This window comes from Lygodium microphyllum, chromosome 18 (assembly GCF_053477565.2).
Source record: "Lygodium microphyllum isolate KBCC chromosome 18, Lygodium_microphyllum_v1.1.10, whole genome shotgun sequence".
In the NCBI taxonomy this organism is placed as follows: Eukaryota; Viridiplantae; Streptophyta; class Polypodiopsida; order Schizaeales; family Lygodiaceae; genus Lygodium; species Lygodium microphyllum.
Genome location: NC_141152.1, coordinates 136,332,652 through 136,358,590, shown reverse-complemented (window position 1 = coordinate 136,358,590; position 25,939 = coordinate 136,332,652). Strand labels below are relative to the sequence as shown.

Below are 25,939 nucleotides of genomic sequence, written 5' to 3'. Positions count from 1 at the left end.
GGCTGATTTATTCAGTTTGTCATCTCCTCTTCAACCTCTCCACTACCCTCACACCCCTTCAAGAGGACATTGTGGTTCGTGGTTTGTTGTTGTCTTCATCATCTTCCTTGTGCCACAGCACCCTTGTTTCCTTGTATCACATTCACTCCATGATTCAGAACTTCATCATTCCATTCATCTGAGTTTCTTTTCTGTTCTCCTCTCTTCTCCATGTTTGCCGAGTTCACTCCGTGTTCCTCCCCACAAACCCTACTGCCTCGCTGGTACATTATCTTTTGACATGGTATCAGAGCTTGATCTGCTCAAACAGTGGCAAAGATCCTCCACTCCAATGAAGGCAAAGACAGGTCGCGGATTCAGCATCCACTTCTCTTCTTCTTCTACTGTGTTTTACTGTTGCGTTCTATTGCGACGTTCTATTATTGCGTTCTACTGTGACGTTTTATTGTTGTATTCTACTGCGACATTCTATTGCTATGTTCTACTGTGGTGTTCTACTGTGGCGTTTTACTGCGGCATTCTATTGCGGCATTTTACAGTTGCGTTCTACTACGGTGTTTTATTGTTGTGCATTGGGAGAGATTCTTTTTCTCCCTCCCACCCTCCCTTATCCAGTTTACCACACCCAAACCATGGCATCTCCCCCAACAAATTGCCCTTCTACTAGGTGTTCCTACTACGGCAAGAACGGTCATTCCACCGATGACTGTTGACATCGACCTTTGCACCCCACCCCCCCAAAACTATATGTGTCTTCCACCAAGCACTCCTTGTGCCACCTCTCCTTTCTGGGCCACAGATCGTTTGCATCGACTATCAGAGTACTATGCTCAAGGCAATAAGCCGAACCCGACGCGTACTAAGTCCTTTCAAGCACACAGAGGCTCTAAGACCTTACAAGGCAATAAGCCCTCCTCGAGACCACCCCACAGCACAGACGTTTCCCCCACCCACTTCCGAGTGCAATGGCTTCCACGGCCCACATCTCCTCCATAGTTCACTCTCCTGAGAGCCTGCGATTATTCCCCACCTTTGGCTCATCTTGAGCCTCCTCCTTCCCCACTCTCTTCCACTCAAGTTTGAGAGGCCACTTCTGGGTGCTTTTCAGCTTCTTCTTCTTCTAAGCCCCAAATACCTTCTTCCGCACAACTGACGGCACTTCATCATCAAATGCTTCACAGTCCGTGAGCCATGAGTGGTTGGACTCTCTTTCTCTCTCAAACTGGGATTCAGAAGGGGATTTTCTTACTTCGCCCTCAGAGGGGGCTTCCAGTTCTTCTTCGGTCTAAAAGGGGGCTCCTACTTCTACTCCTTCCGATTCAAAGAGGGACCCTATGTGCCATGAAGTTCTTCACACACCACCACCTTTCACTTTCGAGAAGTGGCGCTCCTTTGAGCAGTCATTTCCTCGACTCATACCCAAGATCTAGAGAATCTACCTAGATCGAGGCCCTTGGATCCTCAGAAGCGACTTGGTGGCTAGGCCTTTATATTCCTTCCAACATGGAATCACGGAGCTAGTGGCTTCTCTCCCGAGGTTGAGTTTGAGGTTCTATAGCTCATCCAGTCTCCTGACTATCTTCAAAGGTCTCCTTTCAAGTGGTATTCTTAGATTACAGAATGAATCTTCTTCGTCCCTTCGTTAGCATGGAGCTACCTCACGAGATCAAGTACGAGCATATCCTTGTGGTTCTTGGCATCACACAAAGTCCGACATTTCTCCTATGCATTGCATGATTTCATTATCTTTGTACTAGGATGCTTGGGCAAGTGAACAATTTCCCCACGAGAGACGCTATCCAAGTGGCACCTGCTGCATGAGCATTCTTCAGCATGTAGCATTGCATCTCCAGCTCACTCTTTTCTTATTCCCCCTTTTTTGCACCTAAAAGGGGGTGTTGAGAAACCCTTCACCCGTAGTTTGTGTTATTGCGTTTAGAGTTTGCAGCCCCAAAAAGGGGCGCCATCCTAGACTAACTGTGCCTATTTATAGACCTCTCTCTCATTCATTCCTTATGGCTGATTTATTTAGTTCATCATCTCTTCTCTCCAACCTCTCCACTACCCTCGCACCCCTTCAGGAGAACATTGCGGTTCGTGGTTCGTGGTTATCTTCATCATCTTCCTTATGCTACGGCACCCTTGTTCCCTTGTATTACATTCACTCCATGATTCAGAACTTCATCATTCCATTCATCAAAGTTTCTTCTCTCTTCTCTTCTCTTCTCCATGTTTGCCAAGTTCACTCTGTGTTCCTCCCTGCAAACCCTATTGTCTCGCTGGTACGTCATCTTTTGATAGGTGTACTTTCTCATTTTGGGAATAAAGGCCCTCATGCCTTTTAAATGTGCTCAGTTGTGAACACACCCTTAGCACTTGTACTTTCATATATATATATATTTATCTAAAAACCTAAAGAGGTACACTCGTCATTGTACCCAAAACAATCATGTTCACTTCCTCACTACTTTGCATTCTATCTCTCTCACTCTCTCTGTTGCTAGTAAGTATTGCGTGTCTCGACCCTCGCTTTCTCTGTCTCAACGAACTGATATCAGAGCAGACAAGAGACAGCTCAAATGTGCACTCGTCTCAAGACAGTCGACAAGCGTGCGTAGGCTTAGCAACAAGTGTATATTAGAGTCAGCAGTCGAGTGCTTGACGGAGGCAACTGGACCAGCGGGCACGTTTTCTGCAAAAGACGGGCTGTTGAAGAAAAGGCGATAGTTGTTGCTGGAGAGGTTAGGCAAACAGGCGACTGCCTTGACAAGCAGTTGACGGGCTGACGAGCGTGCGACAGACTACGCGAGCACGCAATGGCCTAACGAGCAAGCGACGAGCTGGACAGGTCAGTCACAAGACTAGCGGGATGTGACTAGCGACGCAACTACACAGCGACTTCATTGGCGTTGAAGGCGCAATACGACAGGCGAGAGGACTGCAACGGCATGGCAGCTGACCGGACCCGCGTGGCGCGAACGGGCGGTATCAACCCTAACGGGTGAATGGACCTATCATCCAAACTTTTGTTTGTCTTCAAAAAATTTTGAAATTCCTCTTCCACTGCCAAGGTTTCACGTGCGCAAGAACAAAAGGTCAGATTTGTGCAATCTTGGCCGAGAAATTTGGGGCTTTTCCAAATTGAGTGCTATTCATGCAAAATTGAGGCATCTTCGTCAAAAATTGCAGACATTGTGCGCATTTGAATTGGGGATTTCGCCAAAATTATTGAAATTTTGCTCATCTGAGTGAAATTTCTCAACATTGGACCCATAAAATTTGGGGTTTTATTGTATTGGTGAAATTCTGTTCAGCTAAGTCAGATTGGCTAACATTGATACACATTTGAACCCGAGAAATTTGGGGCTTTTGCAAAATCTTGTGAAATTTTGCTAATTTTGCCCGTTTTATGCTTCCGGGAACATGTATTAATGCAATCATGACAGATCAATCAATGAAATTTAGGGGTTTTGCTGAAATTGCTCTATTTTGGCAAAATTTGCCTGTTCTATGCATGTTAGAGACATGCAGATGTATGGTTAATGCTTTGAGCACAAAATTTTGGGGCTTTTGACTGTGCGTGTCAAAATTTATGCCTGTGGATACATGTACAATAGAAATTGCAACTAAAATTTGGGACTTCTCATGTAATGTGATGTATTTGCCCTTGGAACAGCTATAATCAGTTGTGAAATGCTGTAGCACATGGTTTGGTGCTTCTAAAAATTTACTTACAGATCTGAACTTTCTGCTTCTACGTGGTCATTCATCACTAGTTGGTACTTGTTTGTACCTTGGTTACTTGTGTGACAGTTTGGGCTTGCATTTGCTGAATTTTTTGTTGAGAAATAGACAAATGATGTATGCTCCAAGAGGAGCTGTCCTGAATCCCATACACGCAATGAGGAGAGTGGAACAACTCAAAGCCTATAAAGCATTGTACTTGACTATGAAATGAACACAATATCATGATGCTTGGTACTTTCAGTTAAGTGTCTTGTCATTGTCAATTCTACACAAGATTGTGTTTATGAGTCCAAGCTAATCTATCTTGGAACCTAATTCACTTGTGTAATAGTTTGTCTCTACTTGTCCATGTTATTATGAACTTGGTTTACATCTTTGATCCACCATAGCTTGTGTCATGTCCTAGATCCACATCATTTAACATGGTATCAGAGCCCAGTTGGGCATGGCACAGCTCACACTCTGAATCTCTAGTCTCCCTTCATCTCTGGTGATCTCTAACCAGCCCACATTCAGCTCATATCTTCAGTTTCAACTTCAAATCTCAATTGGACCTTGTGGCAGCCATAGCCAGCAGCACCCTGTCATCTTGAAGCTCCTGTATCTCACTCCACATACCAAATCTCTCTGATCTTCCTTCTAGAAAGTTGTTCTCCACCTCACAAAGCTTCCCTATATCACATCAATCCATGAGATTTGTCTATCTGGACCTTAGCATTGTCACTATTGTCAGTTGCTGCCATAGCCCCAGTTTGTGGCCTGCAAGACATACCTCACTTTGAGCACTCATATCTCTCAAACTAGGCAATATTTCAGTGTGCTTTCTTCAGGAGGATTGTTCTTCTACTCAAGGAGCTTCTGCCTATCACATCTAAGCCAGACATTGGATACCTACAAGCCTGGCATTGCTGAAATTCGATGTCGCTGCCATATCTGCGCCTGGTTATGTTTCGCTGATCTGCGCGCGGACTGCAGTACGCGATCTTGACGGTTATCATGGGGCTCTTGTAGAGCATGGACTAAGCTACATTTCCATTAAAAAAGTTTCCAAAATGATCAACTCTAGCTCTAGATATCTGGAAAAAACCAGGCCTGGGTCAAAACCCTAATCCAGGAAGCCATAGCCATCAAGGTGCAAGCTCATTTTTCCTTCAATTTCTCATTCCTTTCAACTGAGGGCACACACTGCCACTTTTATCTGAGTTTGAACTCAGTTTCCAGCAAGATTAACACTTCAAATCAACAAGCAAGAAGAAGATCAAGCACCGACATTCAATACTAAGCTCAAGAATAGTATCTATTGATACTCAACTAGTGTCAGTTGACACTAACCTCCTTGTGACACTTCACAAATCCCCCTTGCTGGTCTTTTCTCAGATTGGAGCTGCTCAACATGGCAGAACTTGAGCAAATAGCAAAATTCAATGGAGAAGGCTTCCATGCCTGGAAGGAAAAGACCATGTATCACCTAATGCGGAAAGACTTGTGGGACCTGTTTGAAGATGATGCAGATAACAAGAAGGAAGATGATGAAGACGGGTTCGTTGAAGAAGAACAGTTCAAATCCAAAGAATGGAAGAAGATGAATAATAAGGCACTAGGCATCATTGCCTGGGGACTAAGTGATGACGTGTTACATCATATATCTGGCATTAGAAATGCTAGAACCGCCTGGGAGGAACTTGATAAAATATTTGGTACTCAAGCAAAGAATTGAAAGGTAAAACTTCTCATGCAGTTTTATAAACTGGATATCAAAGACAGTGCTTCTATGACCATACACATTAATAAGTTTAAGAGTTTAAAAACTCAACTTGCATCTCTTAAAAAGAATATTGAGGAAGATGAAGCAATAGCCGTACTACTTGCAAGTGTAAACAAGGATCCATATGAAAATCTTGTGTCCACTTTGAGTAATGTTCCAAGCCTCACACTTAAAGATATTGAGCACTCACTACTCGATGAAGAAGGCAAAGTAAAAACCAAGAATGCAAAAGACAATGTCTCATCATCTAGGGAAAATCTTTTGTACACCAAAGGAGCTGCTGGACCTAAAGGAAGAGGTCGAGGATTCATCAACAACAATAACAAGGATCGGATTACATGTCACTATTGTGGTAAGACTGGCCATGTAGCCAGTGAATGTTTCCACAAGAAGAGAGCCCAACAATTGCAAAGTGATCATCACCAGAACCAATACATGGAAGAAAGAGAAGAAGAAGAATATGCTTCCACTACCATCAACAACTCTGACAGATTGTTTTGAAGAACTTTCATTGTATCTTTCATATGTTTTTCCCACAATGGATCTTTATTTTCCTTAGTGAATTTGATTTGTACAACCCTTGCCAAGATGTAAAGTCTCAAGCTTTAACTTGACTAGGCTGCCTATGAGCTAGTCTTCCGGGCCATGTTATCATGAAGGGGGGGCAAAAGCCAGCAAGTGTAGGGACTCATCATTTGAGGGGGGGTGTTGAGAAATAGACAAATGATGTATGCTCCAAGAGGAGCTGTCATGAATCCCATATGCACAATGAGGAAAGTGGAACAACTCAAAGCCTATAAAGCATTGTACTTGACTATGAAATGAACACAATATCATGATGCTTCAGTTAAGTGTCTTGTCATTGTCAATTCTACACAAGATTGTGTTTATGAGTCCAAGCTAATCTATCTTGGAACCTAATTCACTTGTGTAATAGTTTGTCTCTACTTGTCCATGTCATTATGAACTTGGTTTACATCTTTGATCCACCATAGCTTGTGTCATGTCCTAGATCCACATCATTTAACATTTTTTTGTCACATTTGGGCTGAAAATCATAGCTGGCAGCAATGATAGCAGTAATCTCATGCACATTAAGAAGCTTGAAAAAGCACATAACTTTGCAATTTGGTAAAAACAGTGCTACAATATCTTGTTGCAGAAGAAGCAAACAAAGCCGATTAAGACCAAAGGGGCAAAACCCACAGACATGGAACAGGAAGATTGGGATGAGTTAAATGAGCTTGCATGCTCAATCATCGAGCTATCGATTTCTGATGCCTTGCTGTTTAACATTGAAGGTTTGGATTCTGCATATGCTATTTGAACTCAACTGGAAGAACTGTATGCATAGAAGAGTGCCGCAAGCAAAGTGTATTGACTGAAAAAGCTTATGGATTTGCATATGAAAGAGAATACAGCAATGTCTACTCACTTGAGTGAGTTTAACTCCATTTTCAGCCAGCTGGTTGCCTTGAAGTTCTTGATTGATGAAGAAATTAAGGCTACGTTCTTGCTTTGCACTGTTCCAGAGAGTTGGGATACATTCAGGACTGCTACAATTCTTTTGTATGCTGATGTAGAGAGTGCTCTACTCATGGAAGAAATAAATTGGCAGAACAATGCATCCAATAAGTCTTCTAGTGCTTTGCATACTAGAGGCAGATCACAGCAGAAAGGCAATTTTGATAGCAAGGGACGCAATAAATCACGTGGCAAAGATATTGAATGCCATCATTGTGGCAAGAAGGGTCACTTTAAACGTGACTGCTACAAATGGAAGAAAGAAAAAGGAAATGGCAAGAAGACAGATAATAGCAAGGAAGAGAAGAAAGAGAGTTAGCCTAAGAAGAACAGTGTCAAAATTGAAGAGGTGAATGTAGTCACTCATGACAGTGACAGTGGGAATGATGTACTCTTTGTCTCTTCACACTTTGGTGCAGATGCTTTACTTGCAAATACAGATGAGAACATACATACCTGGATTCTCAATTCAAGTGCCTTCCCTTCATGTCACCCCTCATCGAGAGTGGTTCTCTACCTATACAGGGGGTCGACATGATATTGGGGACAACTATACATGTGACATTGCAGGTATTGGCAGTGTGCAGTTGCAGTTTCAGCATGGTTCTGTCTTCACACTTCAGCATGTACGGCATTTACCTCAACTCAAGAAGAGCTTGATTAGCACAGGGCAGCTAGATGAAGATGGATTTCATACCACCTTTGGTGATGGGAAGTGGAAGATCTGTAAGGGATCTAGAGTGATTGCTAGAGGTTGTAAAAGTGATACCTTGTATCCTCTCCATGTATCTAGTGTGAGTAATCATGCTGTTGCCGTGACCGAGCAGCCAAGTGTTTCTTTATGGCATGGCCAGTTGGAACACATGAGTCAAACTAGAATGAAAGTGCTCTCTCATTTGGGTTACTTGCCTTGTCCTCATTATGCTGATTTTGAGCATTGTGATCATTGTGTTTATGGTAAACATGCATAGACATCCCATAAAAAGTCTCTTTTGCTGAAATCTTCTCCTCTAGAGTTAGTATATTCCAATGTATGTCGAATGCCAGGATTATCTTTAGGGGGAAAGAAATATTTTGTCACCTTTGTCGATGATGCTACACAGAAGGTATGGGTTTACCCTATTCGTAGCAAGAATGAAGTGCTTGACAAGTTTAAAAAATTATTGGCATTGGTTGAAAATCACACTGATAAGATACTCAAGTGTCTTCGCTCTGACAATGGTGGGGAATATGTATCTAAGGCCTTTTACGCATTTTGTGACAACAAAGGGATAAAGAGGGAGCTCATTGCCCCTCATAATCCACTTCAAAATGGAGTTGCAAAGCGTATGAATCGAACCATACAGGATAAGGTCTGTACAATGCTGTCTCGTGTTGCATTACCCCATGGTTTTTGGACAAAGGCTGTTATGACAATCGTACACTTTATTAATCAATTACCAAACAGGTCTTTGGGAGGGTAGTTCCCCAAGAAGCGTGGTTGGGCAAGCCGTCTTCATATGCTCACCTGAAAGTGTTTGGCTGCGAGGCTTTGGTGTACAGTCGTAAAGAAAATGCAGCAAACTGGAGCCAAAGTCCTGTAAATGCATTTTCCTAGAATATGGTGATGAGGGTGAAATGGGGTATAGATTATGGGATCCCAAGAAAAGAAAAGTAGTACGCAACAATGATGTTATCTTTCGGGAAGATCGCATACATAAACTGCCCAAAAGGACTGAGGAGGTCCATAGAGTTGTATTCCGGGAAGAAATAATTTTTGGACAACAAAATGTGTCCGCTGTACAGCAGCAAATGCCTACTGTAAATAAACCTGTAAATGCAAAAAATAATGTTGGAAATGATCAGCCAGCTATTGCCAATGATAATGAGCCACTACATGTGCTGGAACAACCACGACAACATGCTGTTAATGCTGATTTGCAGGCTGAAATGCAAGGACAGCAAGCTGAAAATGCTCAACAGCCAGCAAACAATGATCATTGGGTTAGGAGGTCATCTAGGGCTACTAGACAACCTAATAGATTCATTCCTCGTGCAAACAATGTGGCTGATTATGTCATGTTGACAGACTGTGGTGAACCAACTTGCTTCAAGGAAGCAATGGACAGACAGGACAGCAAGAAATGGTATAAAGCCATGTTGTCAGAGATGGAATCTCTTGAGAAAAATGGCACTTGGGACTTGGTGCAGTTGCCTAAAGGGCAGAAAACTCTTCCATGTAAATGAGTTTACAAGATGAAGGTCACTTCTGGTTCCTCGCCAAAGTACAAAGCAAGATTGGTTGCGAAGGGGTACAAGCAGGAACATGGAATTGACTTTGATGAGATCTTCTCTCCTATAGTCAAGATGACTACATTGAGAACCATTTTGGGCTTGGTTGCAGCTAAAGATATGAAGCTCATACAGATGGATGTAAAGACTGCATTCTTACATGGTGATCTACATGAAGACATATATATGCAGCAGCTTGAAGGGTTTGTGGAAAAAGGGAAAGAGAAGATGGTATGTAAACTCAAAAGGAGTTTGTATGGGCTGAAACAAGCACCAAGAGAATGGTATCATAAGTTTGATACATTTATGCAATCTCAAGGTTTCCATAGAAGTCAAGTAGATCACTGCTTCTACACCAAAAAGGCAACAGATGGCACCCTATTATCTTGGTTCTGTATGTTGATGGCATACTAATTGCTGGCAAGGATACTCATGCCTTGGACACACTGAAGCAAAGTCTTCATGGCAGCTTTGACGTGAAGGATCTTGGTGATGCAAATCACATTCTTGGCATGCGAATTCTCAAAGATAGATCGAAAGGATTACTCTATCTATCTCAACAGGAATATATCTCCAAGGTTTTACAATGTCTCAATATGGAGAGGGGAGAAATAATTGGGATTCCATTGCCTCTATATGTGAAACTCGATGCAAAGGACAACCCTACATCTAATGATGAGACGGCTGAAATGGCCAAGATACCATATGTTTCAGCTGTTGGCAGTTTGATGTATGCTATGGTTGCTACACATCCTAGCATTGCCTTTGCAGTAGGAGTGGTTAGCAAATACATGGCAAACCCTGGTAAAAAGCATTGGAAAGCAGTGAAAGGTATTATGAGATACCTCAAAGGCACAAAGAAGTTGTGCATTTGCTTTGGAAAGCAGAAGGCGTCTGTGGTTGGCTTTACAGATACAAACTATGTTGGTCATGCGGATTGCAGAAAGTCCACTTCTAGGTATGTGTTTATCTTCACAAGAGGAGCAATCTCTTGGATCTCCAAGCTACAAAAGTGTGTTGCATTGTCTACTACAGAGGAGGAGTATATGGCTGCCACTAAGGCATGCAAGGAGGCTTTATGGCTTTCACGTCTGGTGGGAGAGCTTGGCATTACAGAGTTACCAGTTCTCCATTGTGATAGTCAAAGTGCTATCATGATAGCACGGAATCCCGTCTTTCATGTAAAGACGAAGCACATACAGGTGAAGTACTACTTTATTAGAGATGTACTTGACAGCAAGAGCATTGAACTTGTCAAAGTACATACAAATGATAATCCTGCTGACCTTCTCACGAAGGGTATTCCAATAGAGCGGTTTGCTCATTGCCGACAGGTGATGGGAGTTGGATAGATATATGTATTTCAACTTTGTACATACTAGACTTAGCTGATTCTTTTCTCCTCTAAAGGCACATTGCCTTTAGGTGGGAGGTTGTTAAGAATAAAGACCCTTGTGCCTTTTAAATGTGCTCGGGTGTGAACACACCCTTAGCACTTATACTTTCATATATATATCTATCTAAAAACCTAAAAAGGTACACCTCGTCATTGTACCCAAAAAAATCGTGTTCACTTTTTTCACTACTCTGCATTCTCTCTCTCACTCTCTCTGCTACTAGTAAGCATTACGTGTCTCGATTCTCGCTTTCTCTGTCTCAACATCTCAAACATAAGTCTTAACACATTTTCCTATTTCTCTACTTCGGTGCTACTAGTTCATAACTAGACTAGCCATCATGTAGAATGTATGGAGTGATAGCGGTGGCGAGTTTACCTTCCACGAGTTTTCCGAGTTTCTACAGGAGCATGGCATCTCTTGCCAACTTACCTCTACCAACTCTCCCTCTCAGAATGGAGTCGTAAAGCATCGAAACTAGACCATCATGAATATGGCACACTCTATGCTATTCGCAACAAAGCTCCCTGAGTGCCTTTGAGTCAAGGTTGTTAACACTTTGGTGTATATTGTCAACCAGTACCAATTGCGATTGTTTCTCAAAGGACCCCATACGAGGTATATTTTGGCTCTTAGCTTGTCATTTTCCACTTTAGAGTCTTTGGGAGTTGTGCAAACACATTCACGCCTGATGATAAGATGGAAAAGCTCGCTCCTCAAGAAGATCTCTTAATTTTTATAGGTTACTCATCCAAAGACAAAGCCTATCGTTTATTCAATTCTCGGCTAAACACAGTGATCATTACAATAGGTATAGTTTTTATGAGAGGAATATTGTGCAGTCTTCTACACCAAACTCCATGTTGTTTCCTCAAATTATTCTATCGGAGATAGTGCCTTCTGAGTCGGGTATATTGCCCACTCCTGACCTTCCTACTGATTTTTCAGCTCCCATGCCCCCTCTGCAAGATTTGTTACCTCGCTGATACTAATAGACCATGTAGAATTTGGGGACCCTTCCACCATATTCCACTCAAAGAGTCCTAGAAGATATGCCTAGCTTCCATCTCAAGCTTCATTTGCATCGCTCTTTACAGCTAATGTCACTTAGGACAAAGTAAGCCTTTAGGACCGAGCTAAAGGCTGATAAAGCTTTAGACAAGTATAAGGCTCGCCTTGTGGTGCAAGGGTTTCGACAAAAGCAAGGCATTGACTATAAAGTGACCTTTGCTCCCACTACACAGTTAACACCATTCAGTTTGTTGGTTGTGCTTAGTAGCTCACCACATTTAGCCAATCTATCAAATGGATATCAAAAGTACCTTTCTGAATGGTTATCTGTAGTAGGAAGTCTATGTGGAGCAACCACTAGGATTTTCTTCTATTAATCAGAAAGATAAGATCTTTTGCTTGCAAAAGCTCTTTATAGGCTCAAGCAATCATCACATTCTTGGTTCCAAAGGATCAATGAGTTTCTTCGAATTCAAGGATACCATTCTATCCCTTATAATCCAAACTTATATATCCGTATCACTTCAAAGGGGATCAGCTATATCTTGCTATATATAGATGACTTACTTGTCACTGGCTCAAACTTTGCTACCATAGCAGAAATTAAGACCAAGCTCTATGCTACATTTGAGATAACAAACCTTGGTTTATTATCTTACTTTTTGGGGATGGAGATAGTTCGATCTAGGGGATGTATTTTTGTGTCACAGCAAAAATACGCTCTTCAATTAGTGGATCAATATTGCCAAGATCAGACATGGCCTGTAACCACACCTCTCGATCCAATTATCCACTCATTTAAGGATACCTTGGGTTAGCCCTTTGATGAGCATACCTATAGATCTATAGCAGGTTGCCAATACCTTGCGTCTTAACATTATATTTACATTGTCTTACAAAGTGTTTCCATAATTCTTTGGCTAATTCATACTAGGCCAAATTTAGTATACTCAATTGATTTGCTTGGTCAATATTTCACTACACCTAGGATGTCACATTGGACTGTAGGTCTGTGTTTTAAGATATTTGCAGTGTACCCATTCTTATGGGCTGACTTTAGGTTTTAGTTAATGTTTGCAAGAATACATTGATTCCGATAGGGCAAGAGCTCCCGACATTCGATATTCCCATGGTAGCTACATCTTTACCTTGGGCACGGCTCTCATTTCTTGGGCCCACCGTAAGACCACACCGGCTTCCATGGTTAAGGCCGAGTATATGGCTCTCTTTGATGGTATCACTAAGGCCATCTACCTAAGGAGCTTACCGATGGTGCTTCAGTTTCCAGGTGCTATACCGATTGTCCTCCATTGCCACAACCAAAATGCACTTGCACTAGCTAATAACCCAATAATCACACCCCAGAGACAGCATATTGAAGTACATTTTTGCTTTACCAAAGAGCAAGTTTAGCTAGGCACTATTCACCTAGAGTTTGTGCCTTCATCAAACAATTTTCCAAGCATATTGTCCAAGGTAATCAATCAACTAGTGCTTCAATACTTACTACCTAGGATTGGCTTGGATATATGCTCCCCTATTTCTTGCGATTGACAGGGAGAGAGTGCTTCTCTCCAACTTTCCCTTCCTGTTTGAGAGGGGAAACTTTCTTCTCTTGATGGTGACAAGGTATTAATTATATTTTTTTCCGGATATTATGTATATTATACTTTATAAAATCAATTTTTCTTCTCGGATAGGGTGGTAAATACTCTAATTAAGCATTAATTACAAGAATTAACAAATTTACAAAACTAAAATGCACGCTTTACCATACAATCTTGGACATTAGACACCCTATTCACCCCAAAATTGACACCCCTTGTAATATTTCTTTATATTATATTGCAAATGAAAGCAGTACAACTGAGATCCTCTAATCTTCTCCGCTAATCCAAGTGCCTCTTGCTACAAAACTGACTAACAAACCTCCAAATCAGTTTTCCCCTATGCTTGGGCATTGGCCTTCACCCTGCTTCTTGAAAGACAAATTCAGCTGAAACCAACCTTCCTTCCATGGATGGGTGGTAAATCCCTCATTGCAACTTAATTACAGCAACAAACAATAAATACAAATCTGAAAATACAAATTTGCCTACTGATCTTAAATAATGCACACTCAATTGGCCCCAAGATGCCCCTTTCGGTATTTCTTTAGCTTTATTGAAGAATAAGTTGATTTACAATGGGATTCTCCCAATCCCCTTCGCAATCCAAACTCCCCTTGCTGTTCAAAATAACCAACAAGTCTTCAATCTATTTTGCCCCTTGATTCGGGCACTTAATTTGCCTTCACCCACTTCGTAGACAATGAAAATGCCCCAAATTCAATGGCTGGCTAGTCCTCCACCGAAGGAGCAAGGCTATAAAATGGCTGGAAAATGAGGAAGAAAGCTGTAGAGAGAGAAAATTCAGAGTTTTGTCACGAAGAATGACTGAAAATCTATCAAATATAGCTGTTGCCCTGCCACAACAGCATTAAATGCTATCCCCTACAACTGAGACATCCAAATCAGCTATCATCTTGTACCTACATGCAATTTTCCAGCTGTGCACCGTCTAAATCTGCAATCGCCTACTCAAAACTCACTCGTGGCTTGCTACAATGGCTGAAAATAGGTTGGCCATGGCAGCTCACAGCTCTCCCACATTTGCTACTGCAAGAATGATCTTGTTTTTCCTCTTCTTCAACCTTTTACCAGCTTGTATAGGCAAGTTTGCCAAGTAGCAACCTTTCCAAATGGTTTTTCCAACATTATCCATCATTAAATATTAATTTTCAGTCTTTAATTACTAAAAATTAATCTAATAATTATTTCGGTATATCTGACTAGCCAATAATTACATTGGCTAGACATCTTCTACTCCTGAGTCTCTCTGTGTCATCTTTGACCATTAGATCGGCATTAGGTACCATTATACGCCAGATGTCTAGTATCACCAATTGACACTTATTACCAAATGAATAACCTAGGCCAACAATTGACACCAGATACCACCAAGTACCCATGCAACATAACTTATAGCAACTTTTGCGACATCCCGTAATTTTCTCACATCTGGAACTCGTAAATTTACTCTAACCCCAGTTGCACCTCACATGTACAACATTCACTTAATCATGTGATTAAAAATTAATCCACATGTTAAGTAAGATTTCAAAAATACATGTCCTTATGACATCAGCTCCAAATTTGATATTGGCTGGCTAGCCTCTTGAATCTCCTTGAAGTTCCTCAATTTCAACTACTAGAATTCAAGTCCTAGACTCTCAATTCTAAGCATACATTCCGAGATGGTTGTCAAAACCCTAATTTCTGCTGTAAATTAAGGTTTACAACAGAGATTGACTGAAATCTCTCTCTCATGGCTCAAACTACTGGAAAATGTTAAGATAACTTGAGAAATGGCTTGGGGATAAGAGAAAATGCTATAGAGAGAGAAATTTCAAAGTTTCATTGCAAGAAACACTGAAAAAACGATGCTGCCCTGCTCAAACGTCATGGAACCTATCATCTACAGCTTAGGACTACCAGAAAGACTGCTATCCCTTTCCACATGTTGTCACCTGCACCAGAAGGACCTCCTGTTGCTGTCACCTGCTTCTGGAGGGCTCCCAATTATTATCACTTGTTATAGAGCTAATCCCTGGTGGCAACAATCACATCAATAGCCTCTCCTTACTCTCTAACAGCCTCTTTCTCTCTCACAATGGTTGAAATAGACTTCCATCAGCCCCTAAAAATGTTTTTCCCACTAGCATGGGCAAGTTTTACTAAGTGGCAACCTTCTAATCCTATTTTTCAACATTATCCAATTTAATAATTATTCTAGTGCTCAAAAAATTAATTTCACTAGCCAATAATTAAATTGGCTCCATAACAATGTAAGATTTGCTTTCCAAACATAAATTGTCAAAACATTGTCCATTACAACATTTAATCTTGCAAATTCTCTATACACTATATAAAGGTGTAACACTAGGTAACTTCACCTGGGATTGCCACAATAATGAAAAATCAAATGCTTACTAATAAGACAAGTGGAACACTCAAAGTTGAAATGTGTCACCTTGAAGGTCTGAGCTGTAGGGTTTCGATCCATGAGACTTATTCTAGTCTGTTTTTCTACATCTACTTGTACAGAACCACTCCCTACTATGCAGGGGGGCAGCCGTCTCAAAGCAGTACTACCAGTATTTTTTGAAGGTAATGTTCCTCCATCATCACCATTTACATGTAATGTGTCTTCTCCTAAGTTAGCATGGGGAATCTCATTCCGAACCTCCTCTGCTATTTTCAAGGCCTCAGGAAGAGGATCTGTGACGACTGCATTCAAATCTGCTTGCTTCTCTTTAAGCTCAGATTGAGCTTTCACAACAACTGGGGTGTCTAAAACAGTATTATCCCGACGAGGGCCTGTTGTATCGTTGCTTACAACTTTTCTCCGCTTGCTTCTTCGAGCTGAAAAGCCTGTGTGAACACCTGGTGAGTCTGGACATAGAAGAGTATGTAAAAGGAAAACAGGTTATAGTTGCCTCATCATATGAACATGTACATTTTCACATCAGTCTCTAAAGCATAGGGTAAATGATCAAACATGTAAGATCAGCAGAAGCATGCTACCTTCACCTGCCCAAGGAGGAGGACTCAGATAAGATGGCTCCTCTTCATTTGAATTAAACTTTGAAAGCACATGTCTCTGCTCATTTCCCTCTTCCAATGGAATGGGCTCAACAAATTCCTCGTGAGTCACATTTTCCTCTACCCTTGGAGGCACTTTCCCTATATTATCATCTTCCATCATTTTGTTCGCCCCAGTTGCTCTGGAAGATTCTGCTGTAGAAGACATTAATTTACTCACTCTAGGACCAGCTTCTGGAGAAGAAGTTGTATTGTAGTAACTAAGTTGTTGCTCTTGAGTATGTGATAGCTTGACCTTTCTGCGAAGATTGTAACCTGCCTGTGCAGGCAGGTTTTCAGGCCCAAGTAGTTCAATCTCTGATGCTTTTCCTATTGCACCTGTACTGAACTTTTCATGAAATGCCTCCACAGTAGGGTTTTCAGGCCTCAACCAGTCAATATCTAAGGCTTTATTCATACCCTTATCTGGCTCTATGAGTTGCTTTTGGCACTCCAGTCGTTTGACTACGCCTGGAAGATCAGACATCCCCTTTTCAGGACTCTCCCGTTGGTTAATTTTCTTGCTGTTTGTCTGACCAGACAAGAACAAAGATTTTGCTTGCTGGTGGTCAGCCTCTTTCTTGTTCACTAAGCCTCTCATTTTCTTTTGTTTCTGCTTGAGGCTGCCATCGTTGGCAAGACTGTTGGCCTTGTCCTTCGAAATAATATTGGTTATGGTTCTTTCTGGTAAAGTATCAGGCACATATGTACCCTTAAGCAAATTCTGTGCTACATTATCCAGAAAGGTAGTCCCAAGCTTCTCCCATGCATGCTCAATATAACGCTCAAGCATTCGTTTAGCAGTCAGTCTCTTGCACTTGTCAAGCAGTGCATGCCGATGCTCAGGCATCTTCCTGATACCCTGCAGCTCCTTACGCAGTTCCATATACCGGTTGAAGTAAGCATCATCTGGATCATCCGTGTCAGGAGCATATTCCTGCCAATGGTTCTCTAGCGCTTCGTAAAATTGGGGCCAATTGTCAGATTCCTCTCTCAAATGCTGGATAGTGTACTCCAATTTTAGAGCCATAAGCAAATCCTTCATAGTATAGCACCTCTCATGTGGGATTGGACCATAGCCAAGAATGTCACATGTGAACTCATCTCGGATACCTTGTGCGTTGTCCACGTCCATGATGCAGGACACAGTCTCGATGGTCCTTTCCGAAAATCTGTCCTCCAAGAGGTCGAAAGACAAGGATTTGAGCAGAAGCATACGCTTGAGACGAAGGCTGCTGTTCGGGATAGTGTAAGCTTCCATGAGGGCCCGGATGAGGGGCATGCTGGAGCAGTGCGTGAGGATATACTCCCATATCCACTCCCTGCAGGTGTTCTCCATGATCGGGTCTTGCTTGGAGGACTCCATGAGAGACCTGTATGCTCTCTGCACGGACATGCTTGCCGTCCGCCTCTCCTTCCTCATTCGAAGCTTCCTTCGGGTACGAAGCGTAGCGAATAGTCTGCCACTACTGAAACTTATGAAAAGTTGTTGTTTAGTTGGTGTTGTATTATATCGTCGTCGTCGTCGTCTCGTCGTCATCGCTGTTACTATTGTGGTAACCCTGGTTAAGTGCTGTGGTTAAGCAGATGTAACTGAATGGAACACACAATAAGAAGGAAAGTAATGAAGGGAAGCGGAGAGTTAAATGACTCCCTGGTGTTTCAGGCGTCTCTCTTTCTCTCTCATTTGGATCATCACATTTGGTGGAGATGATGATGCCAAGATCACCACTCAATCCTAATAGTTTGAGATTTGTCCACCGGGATGAACCCATGTATCAGCAACAAGAACAACCAACCTACCTAGATCAAATGATGAATGATGTTAGTTCAATGCTACACCAAATGAGTGCCACAAATCATGCTTTATTGGCCTTTATCGGAACATCAACAACAGTGACTAGTAACCACTTCTAATCCCAAAGTTTGCTCGCGATCTTCAGCCACATTGCCAACAGAAGATGTACTGTCTTCACTAGACCATTTTGATAACATTGCCATTTATGATGCTTGGTCAAACAAACAAAAGACGAAGGAAATCCTGACACTTTTAGAGGGTATTGTTGCTACGTGGTATGTACAACAACTAGAACATATCAAGCTCAATTGGTCACATCTTAACAATCTCTAATAAGGCACTTTGCCAACCAAAACATCACACAATCAGCCTTGAAGCAATTAAGGAAGTGTGAACAACAACCAAGTCAAACCATTGCTCAATTTGCATTTAAATTCAATCAAATAATCACAAGGGTAGACGCTGCAATGCCTGAATCCATGAAACTCTTCTTCTTGTGGCCCCGATTAAATCAGATGTGGCACGATGAGTGCAAGATTAAGGACCACAAACTCTACATGATGCCATACAAATAGCACAACGGATAGAAGGGACTATTGAAGATGCTAAAATTCCAAAGAGTAAATTAAAGACAAATATCACATTGGATGGACCAACTCTGATGGAAATTGACATTCAGAATACACAAATAGATTATAGACTGTCATTGCCAAAGAGAGATTCACAAGGCCATCCCAAAAGTTTTTACTGCAACAAGTATGGCTATTGGGGTAGTCCTTCACAAGTGCAAGTCTCTACAATTCAAAACACAAGTAGTTCAGTAGCACTCATAACACTCAACATAGGACACACCACAGTAACCGTATTATTAGACTTAGGAGCATCTTTTTCTTCCATTAGACAAACCTTAGCACAAAACTTACAACTTCAAACACAAGAAGCACATCCCATATCAATACTTTTTGGTGACACTCTCATTATCTCTATCACACACAACAAGAAGCCATAGTACTATTACCTTTAGCATGCCAAACATTGTATCATGCAGCATATTTACTCCCACATCACTTATTTCCCATCACCCTAGGTTGTGACTGGCTTATGCAACATCAAGCAATATTAAATTATCAATATGAGCAATTAGAAATTCCTAATTTTGCACCTCTACCATTCACAACATTACCAAACACTAACTATTTTCAACAAGTGCAGCTTGGAGAGGTACCAACACAACAACAACTACATGACATACAAAGAATAGTTCAAAGATATCCTCAGATATCACATTCTCAGATATTATCAATGCACCCATATCTCATGACATTCCAACATCTGGTCCACAAATCAAAATGCCCATGCATAGGAGGTCACCTAAGAAATTCAAATAATTAATGATGTAGTTAAAGACATGTTAGCAAAAGGTGTGATTGAGCCATCAAAAAGCCCATGGGTAGCTGAACCACATCTAGTGAAAAAAGAAAATGGCCAATATCAATTCTATGTGAATTACATACCTTTAAACAAAATGACCATTAGAGATGTCTCAGTTTCTAAGGCTGGATGACTTACTAGATCAATTAGGAAAATCAATATATTTTACATATCTTGATTTAGCTATAGGATACTGGCAAGTTCCACTTAAAAAATAGGATGCACCCAAAATAGCTTTTCACACCCCAGTGGGTCTATTTCAATTCAAGGTTATGCCTTTTGGATTGTCAAATCCTCTAAGGACATTTTAGCTAACGGGCAATATTTTATTTCAAGACCTTATTGAAAAGAAAGTACTTGTCATATACTTAGATGATATACTCATCCATACCTCAACATGGAGTGAGCATCTCAAAGTCTTAGATGAAGTCCTTCGACTACTGCAATAATATAACTTAAAATTTTAGTATAAGAAATGCAAGTGGGGAGCAACTACATTGGAATTTCTTGGGTACATCATTTTAGCAACAAGCATAAAAGTGGATCCGGCAAAGATACTAGTTATAAAACATTATGCAACACCCAAAAATGTAAAGCAATTGCAAAGATTCCTTGGCATGATGGCAAGTTCTCTAAAATTTATCTCAAATGCAGCATCGGTTACATATCCCATATGGAAGTTGTTGAAAAAAGGTGAGAAATATCATTGGACAAACAATTGCCATCAAGTATTTGAGAAAATCAAAGAACTCATTGCACAATCTTCTCTTTTGCAATATCCAGATTTTACAAAACCTTTTTTATTAAAAATTGATGCATTCGATCAAGGTTTAGGGGCTATTTTATTACAGGAGAAAGAAGGCCAAGGTTGGCATCCCATATGTTACATAAGTTGTGGCTTAACAAGTGCCAAAGCAAACCACACTACAATATTGAAAAAGAACTGCTAGCAATAGTATGGGCCTTTGCAAAGTTACACCCTTATTTACATGGACCAAAGGTCATTGTGGAAATAGATCATAACCCATTGATAACATTGCTTCACAAACAACATCCTCCTAGACGGCTGCTGCAATGGATATTGGCACTCCAAGGACATAACTTCAAAATCAAACATTGCAAAGGCACAACGCATACAATTGCAGATGCAGTGAGTAGGAGCATTCCCGAAATAAACAATGCACAAGAAGTATCTACAAATTGTGCAAGAAAAACAAAAGAAACAATTTGATAAAGAGTGTAAATTGGGGTAGTCCTTCACATATGCAAGCCTCTACAATTCAAAACACAAGTAGTTTAGTAGCACTCATAACACTCAACATAGGACACACCACAATAACCGTATTATTAGACTTAGGAGCATCTTTTTCTTCCATTAGACAAACCTTAGCACAAAACTTACAACTTCAAACACAAGAAGCACATCCCATATCGATAATTTTGGGTGAGACTGTCACAATCTCTATTACACACAACAAGAAGCCATAGTACTATTACCTTTAGCATGCCAAACATTGTATCATGTAGCATATTTACTCCCACATCACTTATTTCCCATCACCTTAGGTTATGACTGGCTTATGCAACATCAAGCAATATTAAAATTTCAATATGAGCAATTAGAACTTCCTAAATTTGCACCTCTACCATTAAATTTTCAATATGAGCAATTAGAACTTCCTACATTTGCACCTCTACCATTACCAAACACTAACTATTTTCAACAAGTGCAGCTTGGAGAGGTACCAACACAACAACAACTACATGACATACAAAGAATAGTTCAAAGATATCCTCAGATATCACATTCTCAGATATTATCAATGCACCCATATCTCATGACATTCCAACATCTGGTCCACAAATCAAAATGCCCATGCATAGGAGGTCACCTAAGAAATTCAAATAATTAATGATGTAGTTAAAGACATGTTAGCAAAAGGTGTGATTGAGCCATCAAAAAGCCCATGGGTAGCTGAACCACATCTAGTGAAAAAAGAAAATGGCCAATATCAATTCTATGTGAATTACATACCTTTAAACAAAATGACCATTAGAGATGTCTCAGTTTCTAAGGCTGGATGACTTACTAGATCAATTAGGAAAATCAATATATTTTACATATCTTGATTTAGCTATAGGATACTGGCAAGTTCCACTTAAAAAAGAGGATGCACCCAAAATAGCTTTTCACACCCCAGTGGGTCTATTTCAATTCAAGGTTATGCCTTTTGGATTGTCAAATCCTCTAAGGACATTTTAGCTAACGGGCAATATTTTATTTCAAGACCTTATTGAAAAGAAAGTACTTGTCATATACTTAGATGATATACTCATCCATACCTCAACATGGAGTGAGCATCTCAAAGTCTTAGATGAAGTCCTTCGACTACTGCAATAATATAACTTAAAATTTTAGTATAAGAAATGCAAGTGGGGAGCAACTACATTGGAATTTCTTGGGTACATCATTTTAGCAACAAGCATAAAAGTGGATCCGGCAAAGATACTAGTTATAAAACATTATGCAACACCCAAAAATGTAAAGCAATTGCAAAGATTCCTTGGCATGATGGCAAGTTCTCTAAAATTTATCTCAAATGCAGCATCGGTTACATATCCCATATGGAAGTTGTTGAAAAAAGGTGAGAAATATCATTGGACAAACAATTGCCATCAAGTATTTGAGAAAATCAAAGAACTCATTGCACAATCTTCTCTTTTGCAATATCCAGATTTTACAAAACCTTTTTTATTAAAAATTGATGCATCTGATCAAGGTTTAGGGGCTATTTTATTACAGGAGAAAGAAGGCCAAGGTTGGCATCCCATATGTTACATAAGTTGTGGCTTAACAAGTGCCAAAGCAAACTACACTACAATGTTGAGAAAGAACTACTAGGAATAGTATGGGCCTTTGCAAAGTTACACCCTTATTTACATGGACCAAAGGTCATTGTGGAAATAGACCATAACCCATTGATAACATTGCTTCACAAACAACATCCTCCTAGATGACTGCTATAATGGATATTGGCACTCCAAGGACATAACTTTAAAATCAAACATTGCAAAGGCACAACAAATACAATTGCAAATGCAGTGAGTAGGAGCATTCCCAAAATAAACAATGCACAAGAAGTATCTACAAATTGTGCAAGAAAAACAAAAGAAACAATTTGATAAAGAGTGTAGCCAAAATACAATATAGGAGATCAAGTGAGAATATATTACCTAATATGGAAAAAGGGGTTGAGTGAATCTTGGATAACCAGGTGTATAAGTCCCTACAAAATACTGTAGTACATCAGAAAAACAACATATTTAGTACAACATCAGGAAAGGGGAACAAAAACCATTGCTCATGTTTGTAGAATCAAGCCATATTACCCTAAAAACCAGATGATCTTTCAACCTTAGATGCATCAACACCAACAAGAAAATGACCAACACCACATGGAACAACAACATATGGAAGCAATCGAAGATGACGTTGAAGAGCAACTGGAAACAACTGGGTACTCCTCACAGTTGCTGGAAGAATAAAGACAAAACTAAAACAACATCATCAAGATAATCACCTCCAATATCGTGGGAAAATATCACTATAACTACAACAAGATAATTTGCTCCATGTCTTCAGAAAATTAGCACCCCAAAATCTACAAAACAATCAAAAGCAAGGTGCCTTCAACATGAATCACATAATCAACAGATCCACAAAATTGAAAAGAAAAGCAACAAAAACAAGCACAAAAAGAATCCAATGAAAGGGCTGGAAAAGAGACACACTCAAAACTCAACCAACTTAGACCAAAATCAAGGCCATGCAAGTATCATGTAATCCACATGTTTAGCCAACTGAAGTAATCACTTATACACAAGTTCCATGGGGGGGTGTGGTAACCCTAGTTAACTGTTGTGGTTAAGAAGATGTAGCTGAATGGAACATACAATAAGAAGGAAAGTAATGAAGGGAAGCGGGAAGTTAAATTGATACCCTGTTGCTTCAGAACTCCCTCTCTCTCTCTCTCTCTCTCTCTCTCACACACACACACACACACACGCGCGCACGCACACGCACACGCACACGCACACGCACACGCACACGCACACGCACACGCACACGCACACGCACACGCACACGCACACGCACACACACACACACACACACACACACACACACACACACACACACACACACACACACACATTTGGATCGTCACACTATTATTATTATCACCTGCATTGTTGTTATTATTATTTTTGGTTTTTTTTTTGAAAGGTCGTAAGATATAATATTAAAAGTGACAAATATTTACACAAAACAACCCAAAAAGAGGCTTTGAGAAATAGCCAATGGGTGTAGTTCGTGTATGTGTGTGATGGTGGTAAGATGGGACAAATGCAAAACATTCTTCTTTAATATAGAATTTGTGCACAAAAACTAGCAATGCTGTGTAGTGGCAATTATTTAGACAGTAAGGGAAATGGGCCATCAGCTTTTTATTATTGTTATTACTTTAGCTTTGTATTATTGACATGTCCCTTCCATGGGGAGCTATACCATTTGATTGGTTGAAGAATTTTCACTAAGTAGATTATTTCAAAAATTTTGATTGGTTATTTGATTGGCTTTCCCACATTACTAGTAGAATGTTGATGAGGCTGTTGTTTTATCTCTTTCCATTCTTTTTGAATTGTAAAAGGTTTCATTTTCAACTGGCACTTTTATTGTTCTTGCTAACAAGCTGATAATTGTAATATAGCTACTAAATTTGATTTGAGCAAAAATTTACTTTAAAATTACGGTTTTTCTTCTTGTTTGAATATCCTAGATGATGGGCAAGCCTTTTCATGCTTATCACTTGTTTTTTAATTCAAAGCCTTTCAATTGTGTTTCTTGTTGAATTCTAGATGCAAAAGGATTTTGTATCAATAGCTTACATCACTTATAGTTGAGGAGCACTCAAACCCTTGATTACTAACTCAACACATCATCAAGTTATAGCATCCATCTTGGTGCCCAACCAAGTGGAGCCATAATCATTTTTTGATATTGTACAATGTACTTTCATTGTAGCTTGTGAGAATGAAACCCTTGACCATGGGTTTAACATACCATCTCACTACCACTTGAGCAAGCAAGTCTTCAAATTTTTATTGAATTTTTTTCGTTAGATTCACACACCTAACATCCACACGAAGGGGAGGTGCTCCCTTCAAAATATTAGTCACAAAAAATCATAGGCATCTCCTATGGACACTAAGGATAATTTGTGAGCCAATGGGGATTGATGGCAACTAGGGTTCTCCTCCTCGAGCAACCCACCAAGGAGAAGGGTTCACCCAAATGTTCAACAAATAAGAGTCTTGACCACTATAGAGGCGAGCTCAAGCTCAACCACTAAGACCCAAGGACTGCTTCTTCATTCAAACATTTCAAGCGAGCACTAATGGCCACCTCTCACATAGCTGATGTGCTATCCCTCTCTACGAGTGTAGTGAGCTTATCTTGATGCCTGATTGAGTTGCTTCCTTTCTCAAGCACTCCAATAGCTCCACGATTCGTGATGCAAAGCTCAAGCATCCTCAAGCCTCTTCCTCCAAGCTCCATCTTCTATAGCCACAAATGAGACGAGAGAAGAGAAGAGAAGAGAAGAAGAAGAAGAGAGGAGATGGTGTAGGGGTTCACCTCCAAGATCCCTCACCCTCACACACTCACTCCCTCACTCACTCACGCTCCCGCCCTCAAGCATTCACAAGCAAGAAAGCAAGAGGAGAGAAGGAAAGAATAAGAAGAGTCCACTTTGCCACACACCAAAGAATGAGCTCTTATTCTCTTTTTGAACTTTATATACATGCCTTAAAATCCCATGGGCATCCATCCCCTTTTTTACATGACCGGCCATTGTGACAAGGTCATTTTTTCCATTCCCTTATTCTTGGCCTATTTCTTTAGTTTATTCACGTCTACCCTTTTACAATTTGCACAAGAGGGAACCTAGCACTCTTTTACAAAAATTTTGGTGCACCTTTCACTTAAAAATGCACATTTTCCTTTAGCTTGATTTTAGAGGTCATCCTTGCACCTTTGCTTATTCTCCGTCTTGCTTTTTCCATTGCCTCCCTATTTTACTTCTTTTTCTTATGTCTCGAGCTAGGGTTAACATTACCCCCCTCTAAGTATAGTGCCAGTTCCATGGCATTGATATGGAGTGGTAGGAAGGAGGGTTGGGTGTAGCTGGGGTGACTCTTTTTTTTTTTAAGTGTGTATACAAGCCCTTGCGGGCATTGGTGTTGGGTGGATCGG

At 40.5% G+C, this 25,939-nt stretch overlaps 1 protein-coding gene across 4 annotated transcripts in view; it reads right to left on the bottom strand.

Moving 5' to 3' along the window:
* The window catches only part of LOC148021421 (uncharacterized), a 59,511-nt gene extending 41,624 nt beyond the window's left edge, over positions 1-17,887 (bottom strand). For 2 of the 4 annotated variants that reach the window (XR_015694718.1, XM_087699287.1), the window contains exons 1-2: positions 16,341-17,886; positions 15,787-16,208 (exon numbers count right to left, since the gene is read on the bottom strand). Coding sequence is in view for 3 of the 4 variants with exons in the window: in XM_087699287.1 (XP_087555413.1) it covers positions 15,787-16,208; positions 16,341-17,820 (1,902 nt within the window). In the remaining variant the exon portion in view is untranslated. Of the gene's footprint in view, positions 1-15,786; positions 16,209-16,340 lie in introns of all 4 variants that reach the window. The other 2 variants (XM_087699290.1, XM_087699288.1) reach the window with 2 other exon arrangements.
* Positions 17,888-25,939: the final 8,052 nt, after the last annotated feature.